This window comes from Perca fluviatilis, chromosome 4, assembly GCF_010015445.1.
Source record: "Perca fluviatilis chromosome 4, GENO_Pfluv_1.0, whole genome shotgun sequence".
NCBI lineage: Eukaryota > Metazoa > Chordata > Actinopteri > Perciformes > Percidae > Perca > Perca fluviatilis.
Window position 1 is genome coordinate 19,813,494 of NC_053115.1, and position 23,942 is coordinate 19,837,435.

The following is a 23,942-nucleotide window of genomic DNA, read 5'->3' on the forward strand; positions in this document are numbered from 1 at the left end:
TGCAGTGTGTATGTTATTTGCTCCTCCTGTCCTTTCTCTCATACATACTGTATTTCCTGCAACTAACAAGCACATGCAAATGTTTGTCCCTTTTTTTTTGGTATAAGGTGCAATGTTTTAAATGTTTGATTTTTAAGTATTCCAAAATTGTTCAGATTAGATTAAATTTTTTTGTAATCCAATAGATTGCTTAACTAATTACAAAAGTGAAATAGTTAGATAAATAGAAATAGCCTGGCAAATTCGCAATTCCGTATCTGCCAGAGCAAATGAAGCATTGAGCATGGCAGATTTGTCTGGTTCCCAGAACTGAAATCTGGGTGTAAAACAGGAAATGAGCTTTTATTTGAGCAGAACTTGTTCAGAGGGCTGGTATGCCTGCTACAGGAGTTACAGGTTGTAGTCAGTGTGTAAACAGTGTGTTGAGAGAAACTGTAAAAAAGCAGTCACGGCTGTGAGTAGGCCTACACTTGAGATATCAAGCCTCATAGAGTTGCAGGAGACTGTTGATAACGGCTCAGTTAATCTGCTAACAAAGATTGTGTGTAAATATTTCATGTTTTTGTGCCGTCCGCTGCTGTTTGGCCTTGATTTTCACATGACATTGACAAGAGCATCATGGAAAATCCCACTTTTTATACATCATTTGCCTTGTTGTTGGGTTCAAGGGTACTGGAAGGGGATTTTTCATATTTCTGATAGTACATGAATGGTGCATTGGTTCGCTTTGCCCACCACCAGAGGGCGCTTAACTCCAGCATTGAATCCTTAAATGCAGGGAGGCGATATGAGGCATTATAACACCCTGTGAGCTCTCACAGTCAGGGCCCCACTGCTCTCCATCGTCATGGTCACCGATATGGGGTCCACACCCGATGGTAGTTTGCATTGGTGGGAAAAAGTGTTTGTGACTGTGCCATCTTCTCCCAGCTGCATAATGTATGAGAACACAAGGAAGGCGTAAATTATTGGTGTGGAAAAGTTACATTCAAAGAATTTGTACACATTTATTTCTTTACATTTTAAGCAGGGGAAAATTAGGGTTTGATAACTCAAATTTTAGGCCCTAATTTAAAGTCACTTTGACCTGTTCTGTAATTCAGCTCCAGTAATCCATTAGATTCAAGCCATTACTATAATATTAGTACTTTAGTTCATTTAAATGTTGATATTATCTGCATTCATGTTGGCTGTGAAGAATACTCTACAGCCAAAATTCAAAATACTTCTATTAAATTACTTAATATATACTTCCTCTCAAGCCTAATTCAGCAATCAAACAACAGGTCACTTTAATGTTTTGTGGTTAAGTTACTATACTCAGCAAAAAAAAAGAAACGTCCTCTCACTTTCAACTGCTTTTATTTTCAGCCAACTTAACATGCGTAAAATTTTGTATGAACATAAAAACATTCAACTACTAAGTACTTAACTGAACAATTTTTCACAGACATGTGACTAACATAAATGGAAAAATTGTTCCCTGATCAAAGGATGGTCAAAATCAAAAGTCACAGTCAGTATCTGGTGTGGCCACCAGCTGCATTAAGTACTGCTCTTCGCTGGCCATGGCAGAACACTAACATTCCTGTCTGGCAGGAAATCGTGCACAGAACGAGTGGTATGGCTGGTGGCATTATCATGCTGGAGGGTCATGTCAGGATGAGCCTGCAGGAAGGGTACCACATGAGGAGGAGAACGTCTTCCCTTTGATTTTGACCCTCCTTTGTTCAGGGAACCATTTTTCCATTTCTGTTAATCACATGTCTGTGAAACGTTAGTCAGTTTAGGTCTTAGTAGTTGAATTTTTTTATGTTCATACAAAGTTTTACGCATGTTAAGTTGACTGAAAATAAAAGCAGTTGAAAGTGAGAGGACGTTTCTTTTTTAGCTGAGTATATTACAGATCGGCCATATACTAAAGCAGGCTGACTGACTGCATGGCTCACCTTCTCCGCATGCACCTCAATCAGGTTGTTGGAAGTTGTGATGATAACATCTTCCGGACAAAATTCACTCACATCGACTGTGAACTGAAAAATGTCTCCAATGACCTGGATCTTCCCTGTAGGATATGAGTGGCCTGAAAGAGAAATAATTTCCATCTCTCAAATCTTGATGATTACATGACACAAACTGAGAGGCCAGTCCTCCGGTTTTTAAAATTCACTGATTTTACACACAAAAAAATCTGGTCAAACATGCTATATAAAAAGGGGGAAAAAAACGAATATATATCTATCAATCTTTGTTAATCTGACCTGTAAATTTGCTGTCTCTACAGGTCTGCTGAGGCAGTGATCCTGAATCTTCAGAGAAAATACCTTGACCTTTCTCCATAGAGGCTGAGGAGGTGTTGTGTATCTACGGTCTGGATCCAAGAAAGGTCATTCTAATCTCTATATATATATGTGTGTGTGTGTGTGTGTGTGTGTGGCTGCAGTGGAACATAACACGGATTGTAGATATTCAGTGTGTTAGAACGGATGTTGAACTGTTGTCAGAAGGTCCAAAATGTCTAGCCACACCCCAGACTGGCAGCATATAAGTCTTTGTGGTTGTGTGTTAGAAAGGGTGTGGAGCTGTTTCTGTGTGAAGGAATAAGCTATAATTATCAGGTGCGATACTGATATTGTCATTCACTGCTAAATGTGTCAATATGAAGCAATAAAGTAGCTTTCAGATCAAATTTAATTGGGCTTTTTAAGGCTAAATCAGCAGGATTTGTCACGGAAATGACACTGTACTAATGCATTTTCAGTGAAAACCTTGTGTGACTGTGAAATGATGGAGCAAAGTTGTGTGTAGGTGTGACATTCTGCTCCACCGTGGCAAAGTCACTGAGGTTGATCAACTGCGTCTGGATGACAGGCGTCACCAAAACAATTGTAAAGAAAACCAAACTGTTAAGATAGATAAAAAGATAGATGAAATTTGTTTTTGATTTGCACCAGTCGTGGTGAAGTAAACGTAGTAAGTGGCCAGAGGGTGGTGTCAGAAGAAAGGCCCTAAGCAACCTATGTCAGAAGAGTTCATCATGTTGTTTTGAGCAGGGAAGTGTGAAGAGCTATACGTGGCAGTATTGCATATTTTATTTGTGAGAGGTTGGTGTAAGCAAAAAGGTCATCATATTAGGTCACATGTATATCTATGTTGAGGTAGCAAATATATGAAAAGTGAGCTAAGAGAGATGTACGGAACAGGATTAGGGCCGCGTGTCAAAATTGTATTTGAGTTTTGACGTTAAAGTCAGAATTATGAAGAAACAAATATTCAATTTCTAATATTCTAATTCAGAAGTCAGAATTCTGAGATTAAACTCAAAACTCATGTGGCCCTAATCCTCTTCTGTTTTTTAATTTTTCTGAACATTTAGGCTAGAAGTAATTCAACTGTAGCTAATGGCTGTCATATACTGTACATCAGTGTTTTCATCACCGTTACCATCCTAGTTTCACGTAATAGCTGATAATGAGCACAAGTATTTGGTCACAAACCGAAGTAATGCACAAATTACATTTTTAACCTGATGATGGTGCTAGATGAAAAGTCAGGGGTCACCAACGCTCACAAAGACTACATGTCTGTAACATATTTTATGGCAATCCATCCAATAGTTGACAAGCTGGCGCTAAAGAGTCAGGGGAATCACCAAAGCCAGTGGGGTTCATCCTCTGGGGACAATACATGTCTGTTCCAAAGTTTATGGCAAGATGAGATATTTGAGATATTTCAGTCCGGACCAATTAAAAAAGAAATACTTGTTGACTACTAAGTACAAGAAAGTAATCCAGTCACAAGGAAACACCGATTTTATTTAAACACAAAAATACACTGCCTGACAAATATGCGCCAGATCAGTTATTTCTTATGTAACAAATGACATAAATACAAAATACAATAAATATTAAATAAAAATGGACAGTTGTAATAAGACATGATGTAAACAAACAAAAGACTTGAAGAAAACGCATCATGGGATGCAGGGACTAACTACTAAACGTAAGAATGTGTGATTCGTTGCCCTGAGTGGAATAATCATTCCAAATGTAATAAGTCTCATTGATCATAACAAAATGTAGAAAAACAAAACAGATTTAAGGATCCAGAAACACTGGCAGGATAAAGTGAGTGCTTGGAAGAAAACATCCTTAAATCATAAAGAGCATTAAATATGTCAGTCATTCAGTGAATACAAACCAAGCTCTCTCACATTGTCTCACATTTTGCACTTACTTTTATAATTGTTTTATTTACTACATCACACAAGTTGTTTATGTTCAACATATAAAACATTTTTTACATAAAAGATAAATTATTTGTCTTGTTATTATAAAGTACATAAGTGTTTTTGATCTCAGTCCTGAGTGGCTTGGAGGGTCCTCTTCAGTCGCGCCACAAAACAACCCTGCAATGTAGCTCAGTTTCAGCCCCCCCCCCCACTTCAGTCCTCCTCGTGCGTGAGTGAAGTGGCATGGCTGGTCAGTGCGCTTTGATTCGGAGGAATGCTTAGATCACACACTAAACACGCTAAGGGAGCTTGTCTCGTCTTTCAGACCCAGGATGCTGTATGCTATCCTCTTCATGTGACCGGGCAACCGAACTCCAATATTCCTGATGTCTCTGAAAGGACACGTTGAGATAAATGATACCATTTTTCAGTGGGCTAAAAAACAACAACAACAAAATAAACAATATGGACTCTCTCTAATGAATTACCAATTGAAATAGTGAGCTACAAGTTGTGGATCAACTCTTGAAATATCTTGTTCATCTGACTGAGCTGTAGAAGTTATGGCAGTAGAATGACAGGAATGACATGGGCAGAGGCGGAGTGGAGTAATTTCTGCATTCACAAACTGGATAACAAATGTTCAAGCTGAGAGCTGAATGCTTTCTCTGTGTTACTACAACATGTGGCCTGGTGCCAGATGAATCAGCGCAGTGAGGCAGGGCTGCACCTGTGCCATGTGTGCACACTTACTCATGCCTCAAGGCGAGCACCTGCTCCATGGTCGTGATCCCAGCGCGGGCGAAGCTATCGCTGTACTGGTTCATTTTGATGGACTCCAGCCACTCGGGCACCGACCTGAACGTAGTGCCGTCGCAGCCGCTGGTGCTGGGCAGGCGGATGGACACGCTGCGGGGGAACAACGTCGATTTTGGATTACTCATCATTTACTGCTGACATTTACTTTACTGTACATTATGTACACCCAGTGCATGTGAAGATGTGTAATTTTTATGTAATCTAATTGTGTATTTCTCCACAGAATTCATTATTCTCCCGAGAAGATTAGTTTCTTTTATAGTAGTTCTTCTAATTTTGACTCTTTCACTTTGTTACCAAATCATGACCTTTAATAAAAAATATCGTTCATACGAAGGAGCTCATGCCTTTGAGAGGGGAATATGCTTCAGTAACTAATGATTAACTGTGCTGTATGTAATGTATTTTGTTTATGGACGCGTGTGTGTGTATTTTTATATATATATATATACACACACACACACACACACACACACACACACACACACACACACACACACACACACACACACACACACACACACACACACACACACACACACACACACACACACACACACACACACACACACACACAACACACACAAACACACACACACACACACACACACACACAAAACACACACACACACACACACACACACACACACACAAACACACACACACACACAGCTGGATAACTGTTGTTATCCAGTTATATATATATATATATAGTTATAGTTCATACCGTGGATCAAAGTCAGCGATGGTTTTCAAAGACTCTGGGCTTTGGAGCAGCTTGTCCAAAATGTTGACGATGTCCGAGAAGCGAGGTCGTTTGGAGCGGTCGTTCTGCCAACACTGCAGCATGAGCTGGTTGATAGCGGATGGGCAGTCCATTGGAGCAGGAAGCCTGAAGGCCTCGTTGATAGCCTTCATGACCTGAGGAAGAGTGAAGGCAGCGCTTAGATCTGAAGTATATTTATGAGTGTAGTGACAGACTCGGTCTGAAAAACTGCTGTGTTCGTATGTTGACATTAAGAGTTCATTTGAAGAAGATGGTGGGAAACTACTGTGGATGTCAGGCAGCTTTCTATCACCACCAACCCAGCACAGACTCTGTGGTTATACACACATTAAAGTTTGACCTACAAAGGCCAAAACAATCCTTCAGCTCAACTGTTAAGAGCTAGAAAGACAACGTGATATCTGAAACATACCTCATGGTTGCTCATGTTCCAGTAGGGCCGTTCTCCAAATGCCATGACTTCCCACATGACGATGCCGAAGCTCCACACGTCGCTGGCTGAAGTGAATTTCCTGTAAGCGATGGCCTCGGGGGCCGTCCAGCGGATGGGGATTTTACCTCCCTGACAGAAGAGAAACATTAACAAATCATATTAATGGGTGAAGGGAATGGAAACACAAGGCGCTGAAAGACCAACACTTTAGATTGGACACTTGAGAGTGAAAATACCATTAACAGTCTGGCATTTGTTACTAGAAAAAAAAACAAGGGTTGTTCACTCTATGCTTTTAGGCTGTGAAATGTAGCTGTTAAGACTTACTCTTGTTGTGTATGTGCCCTCAGCATCATCCTCCAGCACACGAGAAAGCCCAAAATCAGACACTTTACACTCCAGGTTGCTGTTAACCAGAACGTTTCTTGCTGCCAGGTCCCGGTGAACGTAGTTCATATCAGCGAGGTATTTCATGCCAGCAGCTATTCCACGCAGCATCCCCACGAGCTGATATGACGAAATCTCTCTATCACGGTCCTAAAAAAAACAGGGAAAAATACATATGAATACATAATATCAAGTTTAAGTGTCTGAAGTCATTTGACCTTCCTCGACTAAATGCATGCACCTACCTTCAGATATGTGTCAAGAGCTCCGTTCTCCATGTATTCAGTCACTATCATGGCATGCTTGACTGAAAATTTTAAACAAAACATTATGTTTAGTGAAAGAAAAGTGTACAAGAAGTCGATTCCAATAAGTTGAGAAGGATCGTTTGGCTCCTCGCGGAGATTATCAACTCACATTTGGTGACAACTCCCTCCAGGCGGATGATATTCGGGTGCGAGAACTGACCCATGATGCTGGCCTCGCTCAAGAAGTCCTGCCTCTGTTTCTCGGAGTACCCCGGCTTCAGGGTCTTGATCGCGACGGCCACCTCCCCTCGCCTGGGAGTCTTCATCACGCCCCAAAACACTTCCCCGAACTCTCCTGATCGGCGGACGGACAGCAGGAGCAAACATTAGAAACTGTGCTCAACATTTTATTAAATGGAAGACCGGTGATTTAAAAAAATAAAAAAATAAATAAAAAAAACACTTACCAACACCAATGACTTTTTGTTTGCTAATGGCACTGGGGTCAATTTCTGTGACAAACTTCTGGATGGCAATGTTAGGGTCCTCATACATGTGTGGATCAATGTAAGTCTTCAGAGGCTTGAGCTGATCTAAGGAGAGGAAATAATGTCCAGTTTGTTAGGCAAAATAATGACTTAATGAACGTTTATTATTATTATTATTATTATTATTATTATTACAGTTACAGTTGCATGTACAGAATGGTTTTCTAACCTGTTGAGAAGTAGGGATCTTCAGGTCCTCCCCTGCCACGAGAGCTCAGTCTTCTGAAAGGAACACAAGAAGAATCACTACTAAAGGACTAAACAGAATACAGACTGGCTTTTTAGTAATTGCAGGTCAGTCTCTGCTGAAAAAGACCAAGGCTGTATTCAATAGCAGCACCAGCTATTACTGATAAACCTTCCCTGAGCGGTCATAGCAGAATATCTTTAATTTACTGGAGCTTGTGGCACATAATCACACAGTCTGTAGGTGTGTAGACAACATTTATCTGAATGACACAGGCGTTGGATGTGGATATGAAGCATGTTGTTACCAACCGTCTACGCAGCAGCAGAACGGCCACCACAACGAGAAGAATAACTGCTACCCCGACTACAGCTCCCGTCACCATGGCCGAGTTGTTCTGGATCTGAGACTCAGCTGCGCAAAGTCACAGAAAGAGAAACATTTCATCATCACAAGTGTGTGAAATAAAAGTTCATACAGTGAGAGAGACATCTGAGAAAATAGTTGCATCTTCTGTAGATTTAGTTGGTACCTAATGGGGAAGTTAGGAACTCGTGCTCCACACTGTAGCTGCCGGGGTGTCCTTCGGGACTCAGTGCCTGGATCCTGAACATGTAAGTAGTGTCTGGGGTGAGGTCATTTATCTGGACGGAACTTTTCTCCAAAATCAGGACTGTGTAGGTGGTCACGTCACGCTCACCCTCGTCATCCTGCGAAGAGGAAAAGTGGGTGGATTAGAATAAGGTTGGAATAATTTACAACTTTGAACGAGGAAAGGAGAGGCAAAAAGAGCACAAAGCAATCTGTCTTACTTTTCTGCGGTACATAAGCTCATAGCGGTGATTGATGTGGGCTGGAGGCCTGCGAGACAGAGTCCAGGACAGAGACAGACTGGTGGGGCCGCGATCATCCAGATGGATCAACGTCACCTTGGGGGGATCTAACGGTCGGTGAGAGACAGAAAGCAAAATAATGGTTAGAGACAAATCATAGTCTTTGGAAAAGGACATTTGGAAATGGAAGCCTTTGGGATTTAATGGGTCACACTGAATTCCTCTTTGTGTAGTAAGCCCTTCTTTTTGTACAATAGTTTTTACTGACAAATACAATCTTACATATAAAAAAAAAAAAAAAAAGAAAAACATGTCTCAAAATGTCTGGAGACAACAGACCCTCTTTAACATCTCAAAAAAACATTAAAATTGTTTTATCACCTTGATACTTCCTGACTTCTAATTTCATGAGAAATGCATATAAAACATAATTTTAAACAGATGACATTTTTGACCAGTACAGAAAAATAATGAAGTTGTATGTATACTGCCATGTACACGTTCAGTTTGTGGCCAGGGGAAGGATTACCACTTCAATACTTTTCTACATATTGGGTTTTCAAAAAGGTTTTTGCTCAATTTCACAAGTATCATTATCACACATACAGCAGTGTGGTCCGTGGGATCCCAAACGATTAGGAAGTAAAGCCAATTAGATCAGGACACAAGGTTAAATCAAAGCAAAAGGATAAAAAAAAAAAAAAAAAGCTTTTCATGTGACCGAGCTCACCTGTATAGTCCAGAGCAGTAGTGATTCTTGCGATGGGCCGGTCAGTTCCGAACTGGGACACGCCGCTGTGGGCCTCCACTGTGAACGTGTAGTTCAGATGAGAATCTAGGTCACTAACGACGACCGTGGAGTCCTGCAGGTCCGCAGGTCCTGGCTCAAAACGGATCTTCTCGCCGCAGGGGACACACGAGCCCCCGTCGCAGTGCTCGCACACCACACTGTAGGTGAGGTCTCTGCGGCCCCCGGTCACCAGCGGCGGGCTCCAGGACAGCTGCAGCCGGCCCTCTGATGAAAGGGTGGTGGCGGTAAGGTCACGAGGGGCACTGGGTGGAGCTTGGGGAGGAAGTACACGACACAGACCAGTTAGCCTGATCTTCTGACCTGCCTGTAATGAGCTAAAAGTTGACTTTGTCGGTAATGTGACAGTGAGTGTGGTTGTTACCAGAGCAGGGTGACGTAGGAGGGTCCGAAGGGGAGCGGAAGAAACCTTCCTCACATTGGCATTCGGTGGCACCGGCTGCGGAGGGCTTAGTGTTATCAGGACAAACCTGACATAACTCACTCGAGACAGATGGCTTGAAGTAGCCTGGTTTGCAAGCTGTGCGAGAGAAAGAAGGTGTGTGTTAGTTTAAGCTCGACATTAGGAGGACCTGTGAAACAGACAAACGCAGGAAGGAATGACTCATCTAAATGCAAACAATGAAGCGGTCTTTGTAATACCAGCCCGTTCCAACTGACAGGAAGCATTTGTTCTAAGTAACCTATAATCACTGAGGCTTTGTATCCAGACGAATGAAAAAGGGATTTCCCAGACGACCTGCCTCCACTCGCCGTTTTCGCCTGAAGGCCCGATCTCAGGTCACACTGCCAGCGTCAACCGGATGACACCAGGTGATCTGATCTGCCTTTCCCCTGTGAACTCCCAGCTCATATTCTCTGGCAGATAATATATCTGTTTTTGCCAAAGGAAATGGCACCTTGGACACGGGTAGAGAGTTGTGACGGACATTTCAGCACACAGATAAACAGCCTTCCAGGGCATGGGAGGTTAATGAACGTGCAGAGTGGACAGAAACCAGAGCGCACAAGCTGCAATTGAGTCTGAGGCTGATGTTTCCTCCCTTTCTTCCTTCCTTCCTTCCTTCCTTTCTTCCGCTAACCCCCGACACCAGTCGCAAATTACAGCATCCAAGGTTGAATAGTTAGAAGACGAGAGAATCAGGAAAGAGGAAAAGCTGCTGGAGAGGAGTATGATTTTCAGTGTGTTTATGGAAACAGACGCACATACTTTCTGCGGGGGGATAAAAGGGCTCCAGCACAGTAAAAGAACGGATCTTATGAAAGATCTCCTCTCTCTGCTTTCATTCTGCTGTCTCCCTAGGGAGGAGCCTTTCATCTGGCCCCTGTGCTGGTGGCCGTTGAGATGAGGTCGAGTGAACCCTGGATTTAAGACGTGGTCGCGTTACTTTGCCATTCAGGCAGAAGGACCTTTGCACTCCAAGTATTGCCGCAATGGAGGAGAAGGAGCAGGTTGAGTTTGAGTAGGCGGGATAAAGATGAATGGATGGATGGGGGATGGGGGTAAAGGTCTGGAGCACCAACAGAAGTTCTCTCTGGGGAGTCACTTGGCGGCAGTGGGGGTGTAGCGGAGGCCTTTCAGTATAAGAAAAGGGGGCCAGCCCATTTCATCTTGAGCTGCAGCAGCAGGACCTCTGTCACGTACCAAAGAAACTCCAGCCCCATTCATCTATTGTCTCTGAGATTGGACAGAGTGGTGCCGTAAATATGTTGCTTTACTCATTATACAGCTCGTAAATGGTGGCATGGGGAAAACAAACTTTGTTAATGCAAACTTTGGAAAACGATGGTTTACGATTACTTTTGGAGTTTTTAGCATAATTTTGTTAATCCAATTTAATATATATATATTATATATATATATATATATATATATATATATATATATATATATATATATATATATATATATATATATATATATATATATATATATATATATATATATATATACATTCAACCAACTCATATTTTCCCATCTTGATGGAAATTGTTCTAATTGTCCCACGCTCCTTTTCGACTACGACACACATATGAAAAGGACTTATGTTCCGCACCGGTGCATCTGTTAATTTAATCTGTTTTGTGCTCTTTGTGTCGGCCCATTGTTCTAATGACTGGGAACATGGATTAGGGAGCTCGTTGCGTGTGTTAACGACCGGATGAAAGAGGCAAATGGAGGCAAAGCGGGGTATGTCATTGGTTAACAGCTGTCCTGTTGCTCTACTAATCCTCTTGACTAAATTACACTCCACACCTAACTAAGCACCACCCTCAAAACTAACCACCCTCGTGGACCAACTGTCAACTGACTCCCCACCCTCCGACTCAGACCAAGGACAACCTTCTTATTTGTGTCAGTCAGCATTCCTTCTCATCTCGCTTTACTTCCTTTTCCCCACAACAGTTGTGCTCTTCGGTGGAATGCACATGCAGGCTAAGGATATCACTCTCTCTAGTGAAATGGAAATGGGGAGTTGGAACAAACAACAGCATAATAATTGTGTTTAAAACCCATGTATTAAAACAGGTTTCCTGCATTCTTATACTGAGGTCATCCTCCAGACTTTGGAATTACACTCCTCCCCCCCCAATAAATATTTCCTGTCATAAATATTTCCTGTCTTCCTCTTATAACTTCCGCTTCAGGTGCTCTGCTCAGAGTCCACCTGTGGTCAGAAACCTCAAAGAGTGAAACATTCCTCTGCCATGACTTCCTCCCCTCCTTTCCCTATTTAATCGGTCTTCATTTTTACAACCTCAGTACAAGACTCACTCTTTGAAGCACTGTACTTATCTATCAATGGTATGCAGGGCTGCAATTAAAAATAACTTCCATTAACTATTAGCCTAATCTTACAACTAACAGATTATTCGTTCGGTGTATATAAAGCCATGAAATAGTGAAGTTATTGTCATAACTTTCTAAAGCCCAAAGTGACATCTTCAAATGTGTTGAACAACAGTCCAAAAGACTAAGAGACAGAAGAGTCAGAAAAAAGAAAAGTAGAAAAATCCTTATAAATAGAAAAACTAGAATCAATAAATCTTTTTTTTCTTTTTTTGAGAAAAAAAGGACTTAAACAATGACTCAATTATCAAAATAGTTTCCAACAAATCGCTCAATTCTTTAAGCTGGTCGAAGCTGTTTCATAGGAAATGACTCCTAGAAGAGACCAAACTCTGCCAGTCAAGGTGACTCGGACCATCGGGAGTCATAAGCCGCAGCCTGACTCAGTCTAACCTCTTATAGGCGTGTCGGCCCCATCCCTGTAATCTGTGGTTCCTGTCGCCCTAGCAACTGGCGCAAAATAAATACATGCAAAGAGAAGACGCACCACTCAGGTAGTTATTCTGACACGTTCACACGGCCCCTTCCTTCAGTCAATCAGTGGTGCAGGTGACGCGAGGCTGAAAGAATTCCTTTCAGAAGTCCCCGCAGCATACTGTGCCCTTCCTCCCTCCTTCCTCTTCTCCCTGTACCCTCTCTCCTCCCACGTTTCCTCCCGACAGCTCAACACACACACCACACCCGAGAAAGCCAAAGACAAATTCCACACAAAAAGTAGGAGCACATACAGTAGGAGCGCTGCAGTTATGTCTTTTACTGTACACATCTGTTTGTTTTTTAGATTTACTCACAGGTCTATTTTGAGGGCAGTACATACTGCAAAGTTTTTGCATACTTAACCTTATTATAGGGGTCACTCATATGAATAGACAAAAGCTTAAACCTTTAACAGTTTGTTCCCAAATTGCTATTAGCTTTCAATTATATGTATATTTGTTTTTTTACTAAAAAGGCAGCTAGTTACTATTAAACTACCTGCCTATAATTATCTGAATGGTTTAAAAGTGTGCCCTCATGTCATTTTAAAGAAGAACCTTTTCCTTATTTCATACTACATGCCAATACTATACAGTATGTGATATGCACTAATCTTCATAGTACACGGCATGTGCGGTTTGTATGCAAGAAATGAATGTACTTTGTCATTTTGGAAAGGTGCTGTAAACTTGAAATCTCTTCCAAAAGAAAAAACTAAAATATTTTCACGAAGATTTAACACTCAATTATTTTAGTTTAAACTTTTTTCGAGCTTTAAAATTAGCTCTTGAATTTTCTACTGAGCAGTGAATTGTGGAATTGGGACACTCTACATTATCACCTCCAGGCATCGCCCTATCCATAAAACCTCGGCCCAGCCCCATTCCTGAGTCCTGAGAAAAAGGCAGCCGAGAGAATGAGCTATCGGCCAACAGGTAAAGAGATGAGGCATTGACGGGAGACTATCTAGATCACTTGGAGCGATCTGTGGTTGCTGTAAAATCCAAACAAAACAAACAGGTTTAGACATCTTCCCCGTTTCCTCCCTTTCCAATGCTCATCCTGCTGTACCTGACCCACTTCAACACATAAATCATATGACAGAGATAGAGTGTTTTTGTGAAAGACTTCCAAACAAACCAGACATAATTAACATTCCTCTGCGCTCATTCCACACACTTTGCCAAAAGTAGTGACTGGAAGAGTTTAATTTACTACAACTCCCCTGGCAACGCAAACACGTCTCAGTTGAGTGCGTGGCATATTTCTGGCAGTGTGCTTACCTTGGCAGGAGTCCCCAGTGGTTTCATAGCCGGCGAGACACTGGCACTGGCCCACAGGAACCACCCATTCACCCTCAGCTGTACAGTAGATGCGTGGGGTGGCCTGACTGACGGCATTCTCCACGCAGGCTCCCTCCACCTCCCTGAGAGCATCCGCAACAGTCTCCGGGAAGGCCGCCAAGCTCTGCACTGTGGATGGGCATGTCTTGTAGTACACTCTGACAGACAGCAGCGCCACACAAGCGCCCATGTCCTGAAAAGCCAGGTAAAAGCCCTTCCTAGACAGAAGCCCCATGGTCCTCGTCTCAGTGTTGACCTTCAGCAAGCGGCCCCGCGTGACCTCATCAGGAGCAATGGTGGCCACTTTGCGGAACTGGCCTTTGCGGAAGTTGGTTCCCACGTCGGCATCAGCCTCCGAGATGAAAAGGTTGAAGGTTTCTTTGCAGGCGACAGAAGCGCCATCAAAAGTGTTGCAGTCTCGCACAATAAAACGGAGCTCCACAGAAACTCGGGTCGTCCCCGGGCGACGCTGGATGAATGTTGTGCGTAACCAGTTGTCCTGTTCAGTAGAGTCTATGCTGCAAACACTGTAGGTATAGAAAAGTGAGCCGTTCACCACCGTCTGGACTATCTCCCACTGTAGAACAGAAAAAAAATAAGAGAGGAGAGGGATTAGTTTAAGGGGCAAAAGTCACTGTTACCAAGCTACAATAATTAAAAGGAGAAACTAAAGATTTTCAGGGAATAAGTAGAGGCTTCACAGGCTTTGTTCTTGCTGAGAACCCGTTTTATTGATGAGACACCTCTTCTTTCATGCTGACTGAGAAGCTCAAAGTGCAGAAGTGAGCTGGAGCTTTTTTCCACAAATTAAGATTATTGGCCTGGACATGTGTCGTGCTCACGACGTGTGTGGTTTTCCACTAACACACAAGGGTGCATGTGTGTGAGACGCACACAAATCCAGCAAATGCTACTGTAGACTACCAACCAACATTTATGGCAGTTAAATGAGCTTCATAAGCACAGTGGCAGCAATTAAGACTTTTTTTAAGAGAGGGAAGCAATGACGAGGAGAAAGATTAAAAGCCTCCATTTAACATTAAAATGTAACACCTCATGTGTTAGCAGTACTGGTGTGTTTCAAGGAATAAATCAATGCTTAACAGACCCGTTGTTAGAAAAGAGAAGCAAAAACATTGGCATTGATTCAAAGAGAGGCATCGTCATTCACATCTTAGCTCCTCTATATTTTATCCAAATTAAATACTGCATTTCCGGCAATTAATAATTACTATCCAAACTTCAATCGTCCACTTAGACAGGTTACACTGCATTTATAACATAAATCGTTTAAAATACTTTTTCACGCTGAAGCCACGACCACATATTGCAAATAGTCATCCGTGGTACAAATTTAAGTGCAGTGTGAGAAAGTTGGATTAGAACAAAGCAGAGCTTGATTGACAAGGGGAAATCCTATCTGATAAAACAAGAACCTTAGATCTTTGAGAACGTAAGAAGAAACGCGGCCCACAGTGGAAGTGGCCATGTCCTGTGGCTTTTTTTAGATGGAAAGCCACTGAACTATAGATAGAGGGATGGTTCTCCACACATGGACCAGTTTTTTTTTCTCTTTTACTTATGTCTACCCACAACTGGACAGATCATCTTGCTGCGGTTATTTCTAAATTCTGAGAGGAATCACAGGGAAATCCTAAAAATGCTGTCTTATGGTTTAGTGTTGGAATAAAAACGCAACTGTGTAAAATGTACATCAATACTGTAAATTTAAATGTAGGTTAAACCATGACATTTTAATGGCATTCATCAAGTTCTTCATGAAAGGGTAGCATTAACACAAGACTAGCTGAGCTCTGCCAAACCTCATTGTGCTGCCACTCATCCATTTCTCCCAAAGAACTTTTTTAGTAGACTGAATGAGCAGAAAGAGGCCCTTAGGTTATGGTTGCTAAATATTATTCAATTTCTCACATCGACTAATCTCCTAATCTGCCTTTTTTTCATTTGTTGTCTTACTCAGCGAAAGAAAGTTTCAAGTCTTGAACCTGAAGTCTTAAAAATGCCTGTCGAGGTATAAATACTCACTCCGTTCTCAAATGGCATCGTCAACCACCCCAACTCGGATCCTGAAGCTCTCATATCCAGCAATACTTCTACAGAAACAAACAGAAAACATATGACATAGTTACAACAAATACAGAAGCAACTAATGACACCTGATGCATCCATCTATCTATCTATCTATCTATCTATCTATCTATCTATCTATCTAAACATATAACATTTAGCTGCTTATGTTTTGCAGACCTAATACACCTCTGGCCCAAACAAGGTAGGCTATATATTTTTATTTGTTTATAAGGCTGTTAAATAATTATAAAATGACTATGATTTGACTGTACAATTAAATTCTGTGACTTGATCTCCGGGGCCAACAGCTTTATGGGGAGCACATGCCATGCTTTGACAGTCTAATCAAGCATGTCGGTCTGATTCAGAACTTCATTGACCGTGTCCTCCAGGTCCAGCATACAGGACTAATAATGTCTGAGAAAGGCGTGGGCAGTTCAATTGCCATGACGAGAGAAGTACATGAATCGGCACCACAAGTGAAACAAATCGTCTGACATGTTAAGGCATCTCACAGGTGCCCTTTAACCCTAAATTGACAAAGGCCAGTAAAATCAAATAAGTAATTCACTCAACAACAAAAAAAACTGATGCATATTTAAAAAAAAGTGATAACCCGATCTCTTTGATCATTAAACTATTTTAGTTTAGACAACGTTAAAGGGATTAATTAAAAGAGGCATATCATGTTTTATGTAGGCTACAGAATGAAAGAAAAACAGAAAAGAAAACTTGTATAGCCATTTGGCTAAGCAATTTTCACAAAAAATTTAAAACAGAAGTAAAACTTAAAAGCAGACTATCAAATTCCAACCTCCTGACTCACGATGTGCGGTTAAGCTAGGCTACACTTTTATTTCTTTACACAACGTGTGAAAAAGTAGTACTTACGTTCTTTCGACTGGAGGCTGATAAACACTTGACTGATGAATAAAAACGAGAACAAGTTAACCCGACGGAGCTCCATGATTCCATACAAACTTTATATAACTCGTGGTTTTATATCCCAAAGTTTCTCTTCTCTCCTCCGTCTGTCTCACTGAGTCCACTTCTCCAAATATTTCACTCTACTGGCTGAGTGAGCACGAGCACACAGCCCATTGAGAAACAGGTGGCGTCATCGCCCCGCCCCGCGCGCTTTGGAATGTGTTCACCGAATATGGTAATGAGGGGGCGGGGCCAGACCTGTTCGACCGCACCTGTTTCATTGAGAAGGATGTAGGCCTAGGCCTTCATTAACTAAACTGTCATTGTATTGATTTTTTTTAAACGTTTGCTTAATGAATACATCGATATTGTATTTAATTAGTAAATCAACGTCAAATCAAACTCTATGTATATTCTACATATCACACAGAAAGTCCAGCTAACTCCTGTTAACAACAACAAAAGCTAAATGCAAAAGATTAAGTAGCCTAATTAAACATATTGCAAGTGTTTCAAGCTGTGATGGAAGTACACAGATTACTTAGGTAAAAGTAGAAATACTCCAATGTAAACCAGCATTTAAGTAGGCTATTAAAGTAAATGTAGGCTACAGTGGTGGCTATCAGCACAATGTTCAAGTTTGTATTATGCAAATTAACCATCCCAAAGTATATCATTATATTTAATCAGTGGTAGACTTAGATCCCTTACTTAAGTAAAAGTTGTACTACCACAGTGTAACACTCAAATGAAAAAAATGACTTAGCTAAAAACACATGGGCCTAATAGATTTTATTACATATGCATTGTATCCAGCATTGGTGAGGTGGAGCTAATTCTAAGTACTTCACATACTTTTGGGTAGTTTCAATTCATCATTCTTTAGCAATTGATCGTCAGTTTTCTAAATAAAATATTATTCTGCAGAATAACTAGTATAGTACAACTACAATATGCAAGAAATACATTTTGTGGTGTAAAACGTACAATATTTCCCATTGAAATATATAATGGAGTACAAGCATAAAGTACCTACATTTGTAAAGAACCCCAACTCTAAATTAAGAATGCTACTAAATGAATAAATGAATCTCCATACAGTACTTAAATGGGAATGGAAAGTAAAATTCATGTACCACAACATTGTACCTAAATATATGTAGTTACTCTCCACCACTAGTAACCAGTACATTATAGTTTAAAACTTATTACAATATTAAAATAAATATGAAGCATTTTAAAGCTATAGTGCGTAGTTTCTGTCGCACTCATAAAGAATTCTAAGTAATGACAACAACACTGTCGCCCCCCACCCCTCCTCCACACAGTTGCTAGTAGCCAAGGATTAAAAAAAACATGGTGGACTCAGAAGAGGTAATTATCTTCACTCGAACTTCTGTGCGGGAAAGTCACGTGACGACACAATCTTCTGAACTTAGCCTTACTGAGAAATACAGAGAGAGAGTTGTGTGGAGCTGATAGTCGCTTTGTAGCAACTCATTTGGCAATGGCTTGAATGTAACAGACGTACAATAATATCAAAAAGTTATGCACTAAAGCTTTAAATATGATTTCCTCTTGGTGAAGTAATATAGTATTTTTTAAAACGTGTGTCTTGTGCTTTTCTTTTACATATAGGCCTACTTTTGTGGATTGTATTCAAGTTAATATACATGTTCTCATGGACCTGGCTGCAAGGAGAATGTGCGGCAATACACTTAACTGAACTCAGTTGCATTGTCAAATGTTGAACTGCATTTTTTAATGAAGCATTTGTTTGTGTTTTTAAATGAAGTGTTTCAGATTTCATGTGAGTCTTCCATTGATGTTCTTTGCATCTGTATGAACTGTAGCTTTGGTGTCTCGCACATGGCATAGGAATTTAATTAAAGCTAGCGCACCAAGATGTACGATAGAATGGATGTAAATAATCCATTCTACTCCTGCTTGGGTACATTTGCACTTGGTGTTTAAATATACATTTCGAAACCTTCTTGGATGTTTTATCTGTGCTGGAATCTTACATTCTGGTTTTAAATGTTTCAAACAGTACAAACATCTTGGCTTTTCTAGACTTTCAAAATGAAAGAGTGTTTAAGCTGGACAATCTTTTTTGAACTGTCTTCCAAATAATTGCCTGAATCCTCCACTTCTCGTCCAGGACTTGTCTTTCCCACGACTGGTAAAGGAGGGGTCAAGTGGGAGGGGGTGGTCTGGTATGAATATATGACTACTAATGAGACACTCCTCATAAAGAACCTTACAATTTGGGTATGAATATGTGACCACAAAGAAGATCTGACAATAGCATCACCTAGCAACTCTTATCTGGAGGAATTTCAGAGTCAAGTCTTCTCTGTGAAGCGCCGTGTACTTGGAAAGAAGAGCCCCTCGATTTCAGAGCCAAACACAGGCAGCCACTCTGACAAAGAACCCCCAAAAAATCAACTGAAGAGGCGGACATTGTCTTGTCCAACGTTACCATACACGGACATTAATCACACAACAGACAGAGTGAAAGATGTTGGTGAAATAATAGATTAACAAGTTAAGTGTGGGCTGAATTATGGCTTTCTGACCTTCAAGTGACAATTACTTCAATTGCTTACAAACACAAATTGTAGTTTAACGTGATATAGTATAACATAAGCATAAGTATAATCCCAACAGGATGGGAAAAGAAGAAGAAACATATTCATCTAATGAGAATTAATTTGTCTTTATATATATATATATATATATATATATATATATATATATATATATATATATATATATATATATATATATATATTAACGGATGCATTTCAAGTTGAATTTTGTTCTCTAAATGGTGAGAGAGGAAACATTTTCAAGACAGTTCCTCAAGCAAAAAAAAAGTTATATTTCTCTTTTCTTATACTGTTTGTCAACTTAAGCTTCCACAGATAGTTCTTGTTCATTGCTCATATATCAGTTCTGTTTAGTAACCAAATTCCAGTTTTATGTCTCTCCTGAGAAGATTTTTTTTAAATTTTCAATCCCATAAAGACCTGCCACTACACTTTAAGATCCAGGTATCTCTCACTTTCAAATGATCCCACACAGTTTGGTTTGAGTGTGAACTGCCACTTGAAGGAAACTTCCATCTTAAGCACTCAAGCCTCTCTGTATTGGTTTACACACTGAGGTACGCTAAGGTGTTTAATTCGAGTGTGTTAATGCTTAAGACTCTGAGAAGTGGTTTCTGTTGTCATCCAGTTCTCGAAGGTGTCAAAGGCTAACACCCTCTCTAACACACAAGTATGCAAATGCTTTCATAACAATACAGGCTTCTTTTTATTCACCTACAACAGTGCATGTGTGCTGCTGAAGAGCAGACTGCGGCCTCACATCAGCCCAAATACCCGACCACCACCCCTCCCTCTGGTCTTTGGCTTCAGTGGGTGATGACAACACAAAAGTACTTCACACCAGGGGCTGGGCCTGCATTTTGTGGGTCAGTGAATAGCAGCCCGTGGCACCAACGCCATGTCATTCAGACCCTGCTCCCGTCACAACCCCCTGCTTTCCTTACACTTCTCGTGGTATCAGCAAACAGAGAGGTGGGACACTATTGAAAGGGACTTTTTGTAGACTGCCAACATAAAGTGCACCTACTGTTTTCCACCATTCCACCATCTCAGCGAGGCCCCCCAAAACCCTTGTTAAGAAATGATGGATTCACACCATTCTTTATACGTTTGGATGACTAAAGCCTATAACCATCATTGGTGGAAGAAGTACTCAGCTTATTTACTTAAGTAAAATAGCAACAATAACCAAAAGCAAACACTCCATACAAGTAAAAGTCTTTACCTTACCAAAATTACAGAAGTATTTGCAACAAAATGTACTTAAAGTGTCAAATGTAAAAGTGTTCATTATATAGAGTGTCAGTGTTTAATTGTTAGGCCAATGGAATTATTTTTATTCATGCTTTAACATGTAAACAAACAGTTCTTTATTGTTGTAGTTGTGGAAGTGGAGCTAATTTTAACTATTTCATTTACTGTTGGCTAGTTAAATCCATATCAATGCATCATCATTTGTAAAATGATCATATGTTTTGTATAAAAAAAACACATTTAACCTGAAAAGTGTAACTGTTAAATAAAGGTAGTGGGATGAAAATAAAAAACATTACAAGTAGCCTACCTTAAAGTTGTACTGAAGTACAGCACCTAAGTAAACGACTATCCAGTGTACATTTAATTTTTGTTCTTTTATTTTATTTCGGTTTCATCTGAGATTTATTGTTATAGAAATCACAGTATTTAAAAGTCTACTTGCAGTGAAATAATGGAGAGCTTTCTGCAGAAACATAGCTTTTCAGTGATAACCAAATTTTCAAGAGTTAAGAAACTTGGCGACTTTAGCCTGATAATCAAGCTGGATTTGAATCACTGACAAAAAAATCAGACATGTGGGTCCTGATTCAGCTGGAACGTGACTAACGAAGACATTGCATTTTTGAGATAATCCTGTGAGGTGGGACGTTTTAACACACAAAGGAGTCTGTAATCCTTCTGATAACAAGGCAAGAACAATCAGATGTGACGCCAAAAACCCGAGATATCTCAGCCCAACAAACACGACATTGTTCAATTTACTACTGTACTTATTGTATGACATGTGTTTCTGATGTTAAGCACTTTGGATACCTGCTGGTTTTTGTAAAGTGCTATATAAATAAATTTTGGTTGATTGATTTGTATTGACACAATATGAAAACATGTACTGATAAGCTTTACGCAAATAAACTACAACAGAAAGTCAGATTTGAAGTCCCTAATCTCTGCAAATTCAATACAAGTATAAAGTCCCTCAGCAAAACTGAATAAAAACCACACAACCACATATTGTAAAGTATCTGTGTGCTCTAATAATTACACTAATGCCCAACCACCATGCTTTTATGTTCCTCACAAACAGGATGGGTGTTGTGGAAGCTTCTTTATTATGTGCTCTGTTGTCTGGACTGAAAAGCCTGTGCATTGTTGTGTTTTCCCTCCATGTCCTCAGTAATCCCGTTTTTTTTTTTAAAAGCTCCACATGCCACCTCTAAACACACTGAAAACACTACCTCTCTTCACTGGAATTTGAGGGTGGGTGTCTGCTGTCTATGTGGGCTATGTTGTGTGCGGTGTAGCGTTCAGAAACAAAAGGGAGAACACGCTTCAACAAGTTTTTGTCTTATGAAGAGAAGAAATGCGAGAATGTGGTTGAAAACACGCAGCATTAGTCATACTTGCATGGGATAAGTCTATTTGTGGCTTCGCCCTGATCTTTCATTGCTGCTTGCATTGGCACTGACCTCATCAAAGAGCAGTGAACACTGCAGGTATAGACAGATATTTTGCTAAGAATCCAAAGAAAGATTGTCCCATGCACCTCTGAAATATAAAACCACCGTTAAAATAAAACAACCATAAAAAATCAGCCTTTGTTCATTGCTCAGTATTATGTTCTCTTATTAGTGAGTAATAGGATGTGTATTCAAATTTATCCCAGACTGAGGTCACTATTTATCCTCCTCGTCTGGCAAGTAAGAGTGGGGGGACGAGGGCATGGCTGAAAGTGAATTCTCCTTCACTAAAGACTAAAGATCCGTGTTAAATGTAATGGGTGTTGGCAAAGGGGCCTAATAAAGATGACAGCACACATTCATATGCATTCGTTTGTGTGCTCAGCTTGACGAAGTCTGCCTCGCATGCTTAACAAAGGGGAGGAAGGAAGCCAGGGGCTGTGGGGAATGCCTGGGGGCTGTGGGCCGACAACACCACACACACACACACACACACACACACACACACACACACAAACACATACACATACACACACACACAAACACATACACACAAACACATACACACAGTGGCCCTCCAGCTTGCATCCTGTGGTCTGGTCTCTCAAGTCTGAAGTTATAGCAGTGACAGCTGGACTATAGCAGGCTCTGCATGGGCTCATTCTCTTCTTCTTTAGCTGCCAACCCCTCCATTCCACTCCCCTCCCCTCCTCACACACACACACTCAAAGAAGCGCGCGCACACACACACCGACACACTCAAAGAAGCGCACACACACAGGATGCTCCATCCTGTTTACTGTTTACATTTCACAGTGGCCGACCAACTTGGGAGGGCTGGTGATCACAGGCATTACAGCTGTCTGTAAGGTAGTGGTGTGGATAGTGTGTGTGTGTGTGTGTGTGTGTGTGTGTGTGTGTGTGTGTGTGTGTGTGTGTGTGTGTGTGTGTGTGTGTGTGTGTGTGTGTGTGTGTGTGTGGTAGCCCATGTTAGAATTTGGGACCTAAACTAAAACACATTGAGATGAAAAGGTAATTCCTAACCTTTGAAATCAGCAGTTGACCAAACTATCTCACCACCAGGTCCATTTAATAGCTATTCTGGAGTTTTCGATTATATCACAACATCTTCCTCAGTAGATGGATTTTCCCAGTTGTCATTGAATAGAGGTTTAAATATACACTTTTTCTGAGCCCTTTAAGGACTTCTTGGCTTAAAAATTGAGCTTGAAAGGTAATTCTTGACTGTGGAAACAGCATTTGAGAAGGACTGTGCAATGCAATTGAAAGCTCCAGAATAGATACTAAATAGACCTGTTGGTGATATTGTTTTATAACAAACTGTTCCACTAAATGTTCATTTTTCTCCTATAAAATGTGAAAATTCAAACAATTCAAAACCTTCCAGCTGGGATAAAAAAAAAGCTGCTAACATTAATGTGTCATTATGTGTATTAGATGGGACCATAGAGCTGCTGAGTCAAGGTCTGTGCTGTAACGACCACAACTGTTGAGTAGAGGAAAAGGAAGGAGCAGAAGGGCGGCTGGCAGTGTGGTCAACAACAATCGTTATTTGGCCAAAGGGGCACCTGCTTTGTTTGAGGTAGGTCTGGATACAGAGGGTGCTGACATGAGACAACTGGACA

General features: G+C 40.8%; 2 protein-coding genes across 2 annotated transcripts; both read right to left on the reverse strand.

Annotated features, from left to right (window-relative positions):
- Positions 1 to 775: 775 nt before the first annotated feature.
- On the reverse strand, positions 776 to 2,364 carry LOC120557361 (heat shock protein beta-7-like). The gene is made up of 3 exons (XM_039797620.1): positions 2,262 to 2,364; positions 1,950 to 2,083; positions 776 to 930 (listed from the first exon to the last, which is right to left on the reverse strand). The coding sequence occupies exons 1-3, from the start codon at positions 2,338 to 2,340 to the stop codon at positions 796 to 798; spliced, it is 348 nt and encodes a 115-aa protein (XP_039653554.1). The 5' UTR covers positions 2,341 to 2,364; the 3' UTR covers positions 776 to 795.
- Positions 2,365 to 3,794: 1,430 nt separating this feature from the next.
- On the reverse strand, positions 3,795 to 17,126 carry epha2a (eph receptor A2 a). The gene is made up of 17 exons (XM_039798757.1): positions 16,935 to 17,126; positions 15,999 to 16,066; positions 13,893 to 14,529; positions 9,646 to 9,801; positions 9,204 to 9,536; positions 8,453 to 8,580; positions 8,173 to 8,350; positions 7,952 to 8,054; positions 7,623 to 7,675; positions 7,373 to 7,498; positions 7,075 to 7,260; positions 6,903 to 6,964; positions 6,598 to 6,807; positions 6,250 to 6,399; positions 5,778 to 5,971; positions 4,985 to 5,140; positions 3,795 to 4,623 (listed from the first exon to the last, which is right to left on the reverse strand). Exons 1-17 carry the CDS (start codon positions 17,008 to 17,010, stop codon positions 4,515 to 4,517), a joined length of 2,925 nt encoding a protein of 974 aa, XP_039654691.1. The 5' UTR covers positions 17,011 to 17,126; the 3' UTR covers positions 3,795 to 4,514.
- Positions 17,127 to 23,942: the final 6,816 nt, after the last annotated feature.

Coding starts and splice junctions, on each gene's coding strand:
- LOC120557361 (XM_039797620.1), bottom strand. CDS start 2,340: ATGGAGAAAGGTCAAGGTATTTTCTCTGAAGATTCAGGATCACTGCCT. Junction 2,084..2,261: donor TAGAGACAGCAAATTTACAG/GTCAGATTAACA, acceptor TTTCTCTTTCAG/GCCACTCATATCCTACAGGG. Junction 931..1,949: donor TTGAGGTGCATGCGGAGAAG/GTGAGCCATGCA, acceptor TACATTATGCAG/CTGGGAGAAGATGGCACAGT.
- epha2a (XM_039798757.1), bottom strand. CDS start 17,010: ATGGAGCTCCGTCGGGTTAACTTGTTCTCGTTTTTATTCATCAGTCAA. Junction 6,965..7,074: donor GGAGGGAGTTGTCACCAAAT/GTGAGTTGATAA, acceptor TAAAATTTTCAG/TCAAGCATGCCATGATAGTG. Junction 5,972..6,249: donor GGAACATGAGCAACCATGAG/GTATGTTTCAGA, acceptor ACTCTTCCTCAG/GTCATGAAGGCTATCAACGA.